General features: G+C 42.4%; 1 protein-coding gene across 3 annotated transcripts in view; it reads left to right on the top strand.

Moving 5' to 3' along the window:
- RORA (RAR related orphan receptor A) overlaps positions 1-13,826 on the top strand; it is an 812,472-nt gene that overhangs the window by 159,432 nt on the left and 639,214 nt on the right. For 2 of the 3 annotated variants that reach the window (XM_070378001.1, XM_070378003.1), the window contains exon 2: positions 3,371-3,424. The exons of the other annotated variant lie outside the window; for it this stretch is intronic. In XM_070378001.1, coding sequence (XP_070234102.1) covers positions 3,371-3,424 — 54 coding nt within the window. The remainder of the gene's footprint in view (positions 1-3,370; positions 3,425-13,826) is intronic. 3 annotated transcript variants of the gene reach the window in all.

The following is a 13,826-nucleotide window of genomic DNA, read 5'->3' as shown; positions in this document are numbered from 1 at the left end:
TTCAAAACCAAGGCAGCAGTGGCATGGAGACAGAGAGCTTTAGATGTGGAAGACTTGGGTCAAGGAACTGCCCTGCTCTGGGAGCTTGGGGACTCTGGGAAAATCCATTAACCTCACTAAATTCAGGTGGACCTGAGTTTGCTCATCTCAAAGCCAGAGCTAATTATATTTGCCCTATCTGTTTCATAGGACGTTCTGCTCAATTGAGAGACAGGTCAAGATGGGATTTTGCCCAAACTCACTCACTTCACTCAAACAGACTCCAAGATGAAGGTGCCCTACCACCAAAAATCAGAGCTCAGTGGGGATAGAGCACTTTGTTAGTTTCTTATACAGATATATTTACATATACACATACACACACTGTAGGGCTTTTCTGGTAAGGGGTGATAAAGACAAGGCTGAATCATGTTAATCTAAGTGAGTCCTCCCATCTCCATTTTGTGGTCAGACTCCCCATCCCAATACCTACCCACCCAGCCCAGGTATGAGCAGCTGGAACCCCAAGCCTGTGACCAATGTCAGGGTGTGAAGACCAGATAAAGGCAGGAACCTGAGTTGAGTCTTCTCCATAGATGCCAGTAAAAGAGAGGGAGGTGAGCCTAGGAGGCTGTGTGAGAGGACAACAATTTTGCCATTGTGATCGTGTCCAGTGACAGCCAGGCTCTAACCCATCACATTGGGCATGCCCCCATTACAGAACCAAATTTGCATCTGCTGCTCCAACATGCAACAAAGCCAAGCTACTGTTGCCACGTTGTGGTGAAGGAGAATATACTATTTATTAGAGGGCACCAAGCAAGGAGAATGGGCAGCTCATCCTCAAAAGACCTAAACTCCCTGATGGAAGGGTTTTTAATGAAAAAGAATATGTGTGTTTATATATATATGTGTGTGTGTGTGTGTATATATGTATATATATTACATGCCAGGCACATAACATGTTTGAAGACCATCTTAAGACTTCCTCTAACTACGATTCCACAGGCCCATCTTTTTTTACTAAATCAGAAGTGACATGTTACACAGTGATAATCTATTAAGTCTCTCTTAGAACCTCCTTTCAAGGTGACTTTGAAGAGTAGAGACACTATTAAGCCTGCTTTCTGAGGTTGTTGAGATATGATGGAGAGAACCACCACCCCCACCCCCAACCCGCTGCCCAATTCCTAAGGTTCTCAAACATTCTCAGCTCATGGTGTCTTTGTGTCTCAGTAATTTTTTCACTCCCTAGACCAAGAGAAATAGCAACAGTTCCATATATTAATAGTTTCAACTTACTAGTAGCAGTGTCTGCTACTGACAGAGACTATGCTACCCTTGACTTTTTAAAATATCCCATGGCTTTCCTGTGAGTTAGTTGCAGTCCCACAGCTTGGGAACCATAGCCTCTACCTCACCTGAAGCAAAGGAGAAGGGACTTCAACACTGAGAAGGACCCTACCACCTTCATGACATTTATCTGAAATAGTCCAGTAGATAATGAGAATTTTTACCCATTCCTCATGGGAAGAAAGTTAGTTTGGTGGAAAGGGGATTTTGATAAATTGTAAGCAACTGGTAGACACGATCTGTTTCTTTAAAGATATTTCAATATCAGAATCAATTCCAGGTCAAGAATTCCTTTGGACCCATTTGTAAATGTGCTGCCTTTAGTTTAGTTTAGAAGCAGTGGTTTCTTTCTAGAGTAACAGAATAATTGCCTGTATCTCATGTCTATTTCCAGGTCTCTATCATTCAGTGAAGCTTTGACTACTTCAGGGCAGAGTCTGGAAAGAATAGGTGCTCAATGTGTATTTTCAAATTACATTACTCTTTTTATGAATGGCTTTTAGATCAAAGTGTGTTGGCATGACTGTGGAGGTCCTGGTGGAGCCTGCTTTGCTTCCCATGATAATACCAAGCAAAGGGAATGTGGAGTCTTAGCCACTGGACCACCAGGTCTGGTGTGAAGCCACTCAGTCGTGTCTGACTGTTTGTGACCCCATGGACTGTAGCCTGCCAGGCTCTTCTATCCATGGAATTCTCCAGACAATAATACTTCAGTGGGTTACCATTCCTTTCTCCAAGTCCCTTAATATTTGCTTTAAGTTGGATACCTGACAAATAGAAATGAGAGCTTTTCTTGGGGCTCTCCACTCATCTATTTCCCTTTATCCCCTAGGCCCAGTATCCTTTAAACTCTGTTGGGTTAAGGGAAGTTAATAGCCCTACAAGATAAACAGTGGTGCCATGGGTAGGCAGTTCATGCCATTTGAGAAATTTGAAGCACTGAGCTGTGCCTAACAGTGCTACAAGGTGGTGGGCCTAGACAACATTTAATATCCATTCCAACCCTGAGAGCATCTAGGCATCTGAGGTGTGAGCTGTTCATAATCCTACAGGGTCAGTGAGTATCTTGGTTTTAAATAACAGGAGCAGTAAGGAAGCTTGTTGTGGTAAATGGTGCACCTGCACAGTGCCTTCAAACTTGCCTTAGAATCAAACAAGAGTCTTTTAGCATATGAATCTCAGAAAGCTGTTCAGAGGGCCATTTATAGCATAGAAGCAGTGGGGAAGACGCCATTTCCAGGTCTCTGCCAGTTGTAGTTCAGAGCACAGGTGAACTGCCTGCTCGGTTTCAACTCCTTTTCTGCAATGAGTCAGGAAAAGATGCCTTCGATGGTAGAGAGAAGTGGATCGGAAGCCATACCTTAAAAAAAGTCTTCCGTTCATTTGCTGCAGAACCACTTTGGGCCTGCCCAGGTGTAGATTCCTGGAACTCCAGTGGAGTGGAAACACTGAACATGTAACATTATTCCAAGACTTTTACTATGGTCCATAACCTGTTTTGAGGACTTTATGTGTATTAACTCATTTAATCCTGAAAATAGTATTAGAACCAAATAGAAAGATGCTGCTTCTGTGGTCTCTCAGTCCTCTCTAAGGTCATATGGTAGCCTGAGGTAGATACATAAGTTGACCCTATGTTAGTTCACAAAAATACTATTTCCAGGAGCAGAGCTCACATTATAAAGTAGATACTATTGATAAGAAAGTAAAAACAATATCACTTTTTATTAATCTAAATGTGCAGAGAAAAGACCCCATTTTGTACAAAACTTCATTCAGGTTCTTTTAAGATTCAGTTCTAAATGTTAAAAGATCAGCCTTTTAGGAGGGATTTATTTGAAGGTCCTAGATGTATGTAGTTCTCGGGACGGATGATCTCTTTGTCCAGCACTTAAAGTTAAAATCTTTCTATTGCAATGATTCGTAGAGTAGTTTGAAATATGGAAATGTGAGTGATTTTGCTCCTATCACTGTGGGTATTACCCTGTGTTCTAAAATCATATCATAAAAACATAAACTTACTACTCTAATCTTGTAGGGTTATCCATGCCAGTGTCCAGTGAGGGAACTGAGAGAAGGCGGCATGATCCAGGTAATGATGTTTTTTCATGAAAAGCAAGAAATGGAAATGTTCTGGCTTTTTTTCAATAACATGTAATTTGTAATGTTCTTCCCCTCATTTATAATCCTATCTGTGTATAAACAATAATTTGCTCTTATAAACATGTACTGTAGTAAGAGTTCTGTGGGGAGCAGTTGGTGTTCGTTATCTGTGGCATCACGAGCATTTAAAAAACAATAATTATAAATATCCTCTAGAGTGAAAAAAAATAGTGAAAAGAATTAGAGAGTCTGTCTAGAGACTTTCTTATTGCTCTGTTTTTGTCCTGCCTCCACCCCAATTACTTTTTTGGACTTGCTTAAGTCCTACAAAACCCAGTGTAGGTGTTACCTACTGCAAAGCTTGGAGAATGTTATGGTTTGAAGAACAGTATTTAGTAACATGACTTCTTTATATCTGAAATAAGTTGCTGTTGTTAATGTTGGCCTTCCAATTCTGAAATCCAAAGAATAAGCCGAGGTTCCTTTGCCTGACAGTAAATTGTGGTTTGTTTGCTTTCCTTTGTTTTTTAAATCCAAGGATATACCAATGGAATGAAGGTTTGTATTTCTCTGAAAGGTCTGAGTTACAGAGAAAAAGTGAATTCTAGTAATAGAGATTAGTCTATGAAACACAAGCAAAAGGATCCGTGTATCAAAGGCATACTTCAGTTTCATAAAATTTACAGAGTGGCATTTCAACAGGAGACCATTAGATTACTAATGGGATACTTAGAAAGGAAAAGAGCAAAATTAGAGTGTAATCTGAATATATGAACTGCTTATGTCCTTAAAGTCCTATTTGTACCGTTTTTTGTAACTTGGAATGCATTCCCCTGTAGGAACTATATTTTGCTTGCTTTGGGGGCTCCCTATCTAGCTTATGAAAATCTATGTTAAGCATAATGTAGTAACATGGTTTTTTAGAAAGAGAACTGAATTAGATATCAGGTGGCTTTGGGTTTGAGTCCAGACTGGAGCACAATCTCTTTGTATGGCCTTAGGCAGGTCACCCAGGTCACTAAAACTTTCAGTGCTTTTGCACATATATAAAAAGTGAATGCTGAAACCCAGTATTGGGTATAGAGTAAACATTCAACAAATGTTTGCTGAATGAGTGAACAAATGAGTAAGCCTATATTTTATTTCTGTGGGCAGAAAAAAAATCCATCCAAAGGATGTCAGACTTTTACAGCTTCTATGGTATCACTGTGGAGATTGCAGACCAAGTACAAAATTGGAACTTCTTAAGGCCTTTCATAGCCATTTATGTAGTGTCCAGGTCACCTCTGTGTGCCTGGTGGCTGGATATCTAACCCTGCTGTCTCCAGAGGCAGGGCCAAAGCTTCGTGAAAACCGTAACAGGCTCCCATACAAGGAGAGGAGGCGTGGCAGGGGTGTGGTGGCCGTTTGTATATTCGACTCAAGAACAAGCTGCATGTTTGCAAATCAAGGACTTTGTGTTTACTTCTCCCTTTGTGAAATGTGACAGAAGTATTAAAAATGTCTTGATTAGAAAATATATTAAATATATATTTTGATGGGAGCAATGCATTTAAGATAATGAGAAGGAAGAAAAGCACTTAAGAAAAATGAAATGCGTAGTGTTATACCCAAAAAGGAGCAAAAAGACACAAGGTATTCTAGACTTGGAGGCAGCTCATTCTGATTTTGGGAATGGACTTTCGGTTTATTTTAATGTAACCCCTGCTTTTCTAATTATAGTCGTTTGTTCTCAAACAGGCACTGGTAGAAGCGGTTTTAAATCTATATTCTATTTCAGTAGGCATACCTTCTGAAAAACCCCTAAAATTTCAAGAGGAGCTTTTTCTTCCTTTCTTTTTCTTAAGCAATTGCTGTTTTGTGTGTGTGTGTGTGTGTGTTTTGAGCTCCAAGGGCTGACAGCTGTTCTAGTCTTGCTTGGGGATTTTTTCACAATGTGGATTAATCAATGTTATGAACTGGGTCCGTGGGGTTTTGGGAATGTAATTGGTTTCAGATGACACTTTGCTAGTCAATCTGTGAAACAGCCGAATGTTGACACAGCTGAACAATTCCAGCTGTTTCCACTCGCCCCTTCCTCTTTGCTTGGACGCTGCATCCTCTGCCTTTATTTGTGTCTGCCCTCGCTCATTGTGACTTTGCTAAACTAATTTGTTATCCTTTCTGAAATTTCTTTTTGCTTTTCTCTTCTTTGGGATATCAGGGCTCCCCCTTTATTATAGCCTCCACTCAATTTTATTTTGCAAAACTTCTTTCTTGGCTTGCATAGTTTTTTAAGGAAATAGTAGTTTTACCACTTAAGTTCCCTTTTATTTGTGGTGATCCCCTAGTTTGTTTATTTAAAAGTGCAGAGCACCAATTTAGGCTTTGCACAAGTGTTTGGATTCTGTGAATATTTGGTTTCACAGTTGCTTGATCAACCTTTATTTTTAATTACAAGAGACATTTCCATTGAATAAACAATACAAACCATTAGCTTCATTCAATGCATAGTTATGTTTGCTACCATATATCCTTCTGAAACTATGAGAAAAGATTCAGGTGTCAGTATTGCTGCTAGAAAGATGAATGATTAGAAGGGAGGAATCCAAAAAGGACCGACCCTGAATTATGTACATTATATTAACAGTTTATATACTGTCAGGGGAAATGGTTTGTAAATTGCTTTCAGTGGTTTTTCATTATCAGACTAATTTCTCTTTGTTTTTTCAAGAGTACTTGTTTCTGCATCTTAGTCAGTAGGGGAAAGGCTTTAACTGTTTGGGTGCCCAATATAATTTTGTTGCTTTATAGGGTGATGGGCTGTAAATCCAGGGCTAAGTGAGCTACACTGAAGAACTGGACTGCACAGATAGGTACATACTTGAGTGTGGTCGTTCCCAAAAGCTAAGACTCTTGATGTGGGTGAGGTAATCTCATTTTTCCCAGAAAGGTCTGTATTGACTGAATGAATGACTCAGGCTTACAGGACAATGGGCAGCACTTACTCAGCCTTGCTTGCAGACTTAAATGCACAGCACAATTAAATACTCGGTAAGCTGGAGTCAAGGCTAAGATGTCAAAGAACCTGGAACAATTGAGCAATTGTCATGAGAATTTGGTGAATAAATGCAATTGACATAGCACATTTTTCCAGATATGTCCTCCTCCTACAATTGTTAATGAACATGGTATCAGAGGAAACAGTCTCAAGGGTGGAGATTATCTCAGAGACAGGAAACAATGGGTAGATAGACAATGTCATTTCTTTGAATGAAGATTATAAACAGTACAGGCCTCTAGACGCTGGTCCATTTGTTCGCTTTTATGTAATCTTGTGTGTAGTGAAACTTCTGGATGTAATAGTGAAATACTGATCTGACATGAGCCATGTGTGCAGAAAAGAAGCCAAAGAGCATCTGTATAAACAAAGCACATGGAAAAGATAACTCAAATTGCACTTGGAGGTGAGCAGCCAGAATTATAGGTGATAACCCAGTAAATGGGTTTACATGTTACTGTGGACAGTTCTCTGAAGACTGACCAAATTGTGGTTATGGTCCAAAAGGCAGGCTGGGTGTAATTGTGGAGGGTGTTGGGATCAAAATCAAAAACATGTCTCTGGCCATTTATACTAGATCTGTAGCTGGACCAATATACCTTAAGAACAACCTAACGAAGCCAAGGAAGGTTTGGGAAGGGATAAAGGAGCTAAGGGATTTTAAATATTTTGCAAGAGCAAATAGATGTATCTGATACCCTTCATCTAAGAAGTTGAGAATGGATGGGATGAAGGTTTTGAAAACGATAAAGAGGTTCAGGCAGTGCTCCCAAGTTGTTTTAAATCTTGGAAATTTCTACAGTTCCACTTCTGTGCCAGGAAAGGAGATGGACAGATGGTGTTTTAGTTTTTCTTGCTACCTGATGGTGAGGTGAAGTGCACAAGTCTCAGTTTCGGTGGTGATGGTTGCTCAGCCACTTACATGGTCTCCCCAAAGCTACTCAAAATGAGTCTTAGAGTGCTTTTTGCAGAGGCATCACTCATGTCGAGAATCTGGGGAGGCTGTGAAAATGGCACATCACTGGGCTCCACAGTAGACCTGAAGAATCAGTATGGAGGGAGAGGGTCTGCATTTTTAACAAGCTCCCTAGGTGAATCTTACATACTCCAAAGTTTAAAAACCGTAAAGTTTGCACTAGGATTTTAGGCTAAGCGGGAGGTACCAGGTTACAGCACAGGTATAATGGGCTATAGCTCTCCAGTTTAATATAAAGCCAATAAGAACGGGCCATGTAAATGTGCCCTTTGTATTACCAGGTATTACAAAAATAAAGAGCTGTTCAAATATTTGGTGCTAAGAAGGTGCAGACTCAAATTACCTGGACAGCATTCCTAGGTGGAAACTGTGGCTCCAAGGAATGAGAGTTGTTTTTCTTTGTGATTTGATGTGCCTTAGTGCCTTTCCTTTCGGAATGTGATTGCATAATTGTACACAGGCACTCCCTCCCTTGAGGCAGAAGGCTAATTACATAACACAGCCAATAGGCCCCATCACACTGTCCTCTAATTATGGTTTATGAAATGTACTGAGTTGACCTTTGCCATCACAGCTGCCCTGAAGGTTGACTCCAGGATGTTATGGCTGGAAGGGGTTTGAGGCATTATCCCGCAGTAATTCTACCAAAGCTTATTCTGAACCTAGTGGAAGGCCCAATACAGAAAGGTAGTTCAGGACCAGGACTAAAGTTGACTTTCCCAGTGTTTTCCATAGTTTAACATGTAGGCCAACATGTTCTTACTTTATTTTGCAATTTCGTTGTTGTTTTGTTGTTGTTTAGGCACTAAATTGTGTCCAACTCTTTTGCCATCCCATGGACTGTGGCCCACCAGGCTCCTCTGTCCATGGGATTTCCCAGGCAAGAATACTGCAGTGGGTTGCCATTTCCTTCTCCAGGGGATTTTCACAGACCAGGGATCGAACCTACGTCTCCTGAATTGGCAGGTGTATTCTTTACCACTGAGCAACCAAAGAAGCAATACTGGCTTATTTTTTTACTGTTCTCATAGGAAACTCAGTTTGGAATCACCTAGGATTCTTAAGTTGAAAAGGTATCATTTAATGTTCCTACTCTTTTATACTCATAATAGTTAATATTTATTGATCGCATGCCATGTGCCAGACAGTGCATTAAACACTTGGTATACATTAACCGTCTCAGCCTCTCAGCAGGCCTGTGAGGGTGAAGATCCCCATTTTAAAGATGAGGCTTTTGAAACATTGAAGATTTTCCAAGGACATACAACTAGTAAATAGGAGACCAAAGATTTCAATTAGGCCAATCTGATTCCAGGCTATTCTTTTATTTTACCAAACTATTAGTTGACTATGTTGATGTACAAAAATTCTCTTTTGTACAAATACAAGGCCAGGGAACATTATCTGAATTACTCTTTACATTTATATAATACAATATAAAGTGTGCTCAACATTTACACCAGGTTCTGAATGACACAACTTTTGCATTATCAGGTTACACTGATAGGTGTAAATACTCTATAGTATTGTCTCATGGGGCTGTGGCTGTCTTCTCCCTGTCTCCTTCCATGCCCATCTTTCTTAACAAGCTTCTTTTTTGTGAAATAAGATAACCCATGATGAAGGGAATCTCTTTTTCTGTGGAACTTGAATTTTTATTTAGGGACAATAGCAGCTCCACACATGAAGGCATTGGATACTATACTCGTTGGTCTCTAAGGGGAGCTTTGTTGTCAGCGGCGCCATTGAATGGTGTGTCATGATTGCTGGGCTTTGCGTGGCCACCCTGGTGCTCACAGATGTGTCCTGCAGGTCAGCAAGCACACCGGTGAACGTGTCTGATCTGAGTGCCCACTCCTGACCTTTTTACATTACGGTCTGTTTGTGGATCTTTGTCTTGGGTGAGATACCCAAGCTTTGTAAATTCTGTTGCTTTCAGATGATTGTGTTAAATTAGAAGAGTCCAGTATGGAAGGAGAACTCACCTGAAGTGGGATACCTTGTTTTACTTTATCACAGGCTTTTTGAAGGGAGCGTGTCCTCGGACCTTGGTAGTAAGCGTAGAAACACTCACCCTCAAGGATGGAGACTATTTCCCTGTAGACACAGAACTCCTATCCCTGCCCTACATATGAAGGAGATAAAAGGGGATGCCACTGCCATCACTCCAGGTAGCAATGCCATGGGGCCACCAAATGCACAAATACACACGTGAAATGCACCTACTGCCTGCAAATGGCTGAAGGCTGCTCATCGAAGAAGCAGTGGTCACAAACGTGCAGAGCCTTTATCCAGGCTGTTCCCTCTGCCTGAAGTGCCCTCTTGGATCTTCTCTACTGGGTTCACTCCTTCTTTTTTCAACATTCTGCTCCAGGTCTCCTCCTCTGAGACCTCTTCCCTGCCTCCATCCCGGCCAGCACAGCCCCTCCCCACTGCTCTCTGCTGACCTTGTAAGCTTTTGCAGGATGCTGGTTTAGAGTGGTTCATATTCTTAAACAGACCTGATTTTCAGGACCCCCAGAGGCCTCTCCAGGGGAACACCAGTCCAGAGAAATGCCCCTTTCCAGCCAAGGGAGCAGAAGTAATGACTTTTCTTTCTTTCACTGGTATCTGGGCCACTCGGTTGGGTATAGAGATGGGGATCATCAGCATGACTGGCTGGAAGCCACTGCATGGCTCTCCTGAGGCTTTATCACCCAAACCTCACACCTTTTCTCAGAAAGTAAAAGGGGTGCTTATTCTGATTTTAAATTCCACATGAGGTGAATCAACTGTGCAGCGCTGTCGAGAAGCGGGAAGTCCCTAAGGACAGGAGGCCTTAGGGAAATAGAACTGGATCTTGAGGAGAGGATTGAGAAAGACTCAAGAAGTGGGAAGCATTGCCCAAGGTTTGGCCAAACACAACAACAGCAGTGTTGTGTGGGCAAGTGACTTTGTCCCTGTTGTTGCCATGGCGTTACTCTGGTGCCGTCTCAGGATTTAGGAACTAAGACCTAGTAAAGAGGGGACAGTGCCCTTGGTGCAGGGTGCTGGCTTCACTTCTAGTATTTCTATTTAACTCATTAACATTTATTCATTTAGTGTTGGGCTTCCCTTATAGCTCAGTTGGTAAAGAATCTGCCTGTAGTGCAGGAGACCTGGCTTCGATTCCTGGGTCGGGAAGATCCCCTGGAGAAGGAAATGGCAACTCACTCCAGTATTCTTGCCTGGATAATCCCATGGACAGAGGAGCCTGGTGGACTACAGTCCATGGAGTGACAAGAGTCAGACACGACTTAGCGACTGAACCACCACCGCCACCACCATTTATTGAGTACCAAGGTGCTGATGCACTGATGCATAATGCCTTACTCTTTGCAGTCCCTTTCTGCCCAGCAGCTAAAGCAGTAGCTTAAATTTCCTTTAAACTCTTGAAATTTAGAGAAAGGCTATGTAAATTTGAATTATTTTCAATATAAGTGGGATGAATAAATCATAAAGGGCTTATGCATAGGAAGGAACCTTAGTCAGAGAATGATACCTTAGAGTGAGGAATGAGACAAGAAGGCTGTGTACCAGGTGCCAACCACACCCAATAACAGCAACCATGCTGCCTATCCTCACACATGAGAGATATGCCTGCTACCCGCACCTTGACTTCACTTCTTGCCTTGTCCTTCAATGCCAAATTCTGGGTTGGGGGCGGAAAATAGCACCTCGTGCCTCATAAAGACTTCAGGGATACCTGCCTTTAGATTCAGGCTGGATATTGAAATTATCTAGGATGCTGGATTTTAGCCATTTTGCTTGTTTTAATAAAAAGAATTTAGGTGATATGACCACTGATGCATCCTGTTTCTCCCACAGGCTGTTGGGATGGAAAAGTGGAAACCCCAGAGACAGAGTCCCCGCTTTCCCTGAGCAGTCTGACCAAGGGAGGTGATGGCAACTGGGGATGGGATTTCCTCATTTCCTCCCCTCCTGTGGGTCTCAGGGTCTCCACACTGCCTCCTGTCCTGAGGTGGAGGGGAAGGCCCTTGTCAAGTGCCTGCTGTTAGGGTGGGTTGTCATGGCAGCCACTTGGGACAGGGCCAGGGAGAAGGGGCTCCTACAGTGCATTGACGTAGACAGAGCACCATGGGGAGGGGAAGTGGGCCAGGAGAACAGTGAGACAGGGGTGTGGATGCCAGAGGACCAGCATGATTATCACGTGCTCACTTGACACAGTGTGATGCCAGCTATGGTAGGGGGAGAGCCTGGGAAAGGTGAAATTTGCCTCTCTCTGCAAGGAATTAGTTTACAGTCTCTTCACTCACCAAGTAGTAATGGGGTACCTCTCTGGAGCTATACTCTGCAATAGGTGATTCGGATTAATCAGATAATAATACAGACATCTGCCTCCATGGAACTAATCATTGGGTGGCACTTATCAGAAGGGCATTGTTGTTTTTTTTCAAATGCAGAAGGGTTTTTGATCCATCTTTTATATTTTATGGACTGGTTTATTGAATGTAACCAAATCCCCTTCTCTTGATTAGAGTTATTGGCTGCTCAAACGAGAGCTTTGTGTCTACTTTAATTTTTCTCTTCGATACCATCTGTCCTTGGCTCAGCTTTTCGACTGATCCCTATTAAGTTAAGTGAAAATCGCTCAGTCGTGTCTGACTCTTTGCGACCCTGTGGACTATACAGTCCATGGAATTCTCCAGGCCAGATTACTGGAGTGGGTAGCCTTTCCCTTCTCTAGAGGATCTTCCTAACTTAGGGATCGAACCCAGGTCTCCCGCATTGCAGGCGGATTCTTTAGCAGCTGAGCCACAAGGGAAGCCCTATTAGGGGACAGGTAAAGAAAATTGCGATGAAGAATCTTTTATTATATGCCATAGGTAGTAGGTGGAGAAGGCAATGGCACCCCACTCCAGTATTCTTGCCTGGAGAATCCCAGGGATAGGGGGAGCCTGGTGGGCTGCCGTCTATGGGGTCGCACAGAATCGGACATGGCTGAAGCGACTTAGCAGCAGCAGCAGCAGCATAGGTAGTAGGAAATCCTGAGCTCTGATTTTCCTATGAAGGAAAGGTTTCTGTTGATAGAAATCAGAATAACATATCTCAAAGCAGATATTGAATGAAGTAAAGAAGGTAACTGCAAACTTCCGTTCCTCCAGACACAAACATGCAATTGCTCATACAATGGTCTTGTAGTAAATAGGCACATTTGAATAACTCTTTGGTGGGTTTCTGTGGTAGCTCAGTGGTAAAGAATCCGCCTGCCTATGCAGGAGTCATAGGTTCAGTTTCTGATCTGGGAAGATTCCACATGCTGAGGAAAAACTAAGCCTGTGAACCACAACTACGAGCCTGTGCTGTAGAGCCCGGGAGCCACAACCACTGAGCCCACACGCTGCCCTCGAGCCTGTGCTCTGCAGCAGGAGAAGCCACCACGATGAGAAGCCCACACACGACTAGAGAATAGCCGCCTGCTTGCTGCAACTTGAGAAAAGCCTGCACGGCAATGAAGGCCCACCACAGCCAAAAATAAATAAATTAATAAAAATGAATAACTCTTTGGTAGGCAGGGAATCAGAAAGTGAACTAGCCTTCAAAGCCATGAGAAATAGGATTTATAGCTGAGTAAGCATCACTCTGAGGTATGCAGTGAGCATCTTCTGAGGTCCAGTGGTTCAGGTGGTCAGCATTTTAAGTGTTTCCTTCCATAGGCATGAATCTTGGTTGGTCTGAGTTCCTTAAAACAACTAGATTATCTTTCTCTTCCTGCTGCCAAGATGCAGGCACCCTTGAGGTTCAGTTACTGGCTTTTTCATCTCCTCTGTGTTCTTCCAGGAGAAGGGTGTGTCCTGATAGCCAGAATATTCATCTGCACCTTAGAAAACAAAGGATGCCCCTGATAGACATTAGGAGGGAAGATGCAGGAGTAACTGGATATTTCTAGTCAGGAGAAGGCCCATAGTTATGAAAGAAGTCAGAGACAGCCTCTCTATCCCCAATGTCACCATTAGTCATGGCTAGGGAAATGCTTCGTCACTACAAACTCACCTGATTTTTGACAACTTCATCATTCTCCAAAACAGAGTCTCCTGTACTTGCTAGTATTTTTTGAACATCTGAACTCTTTTGTGTCAGATATTGTGCTTCCAAAACTTGGAACAGATGAAGGCAAGTAAGATGCAGGCTTTGTCCTTGTCTAGATTATTGTCTAATGGACAACACTGACTAATGATAATGCAAGGTGTTTTATCTGGTTAAAATACAAAGTGATAGACCTGGAAGCCAGGGCCCAGTGACCATGAACTCTGTGTTTCGATGCTGTCATTATTCTTCTGGTCTCCTCGGTGTAATCACCCAGTTACCCACAATTTTGTCCTCTCTTCCCAGTCT

This window comes from Bos mutus, chromosome 10 (genome assembly GCF_027580195.1).
Source record: "Bos mutus isolate GX-2022 chromosome 10, NWIPB_WYAK_1.1, whole genome shotgun sequence".
Classification (NCBI taxonomy): Eukaryota; Metazoa; Chordata; class Mammalia; order Artiodactyla; family Bovidae; genus Bos; species Bos mutus.
The sequence above is the reverse complement of the archived record's forward strand: the minus strand, read 5'-3'. Positions and strand labels throughout refer to the sequence as shown.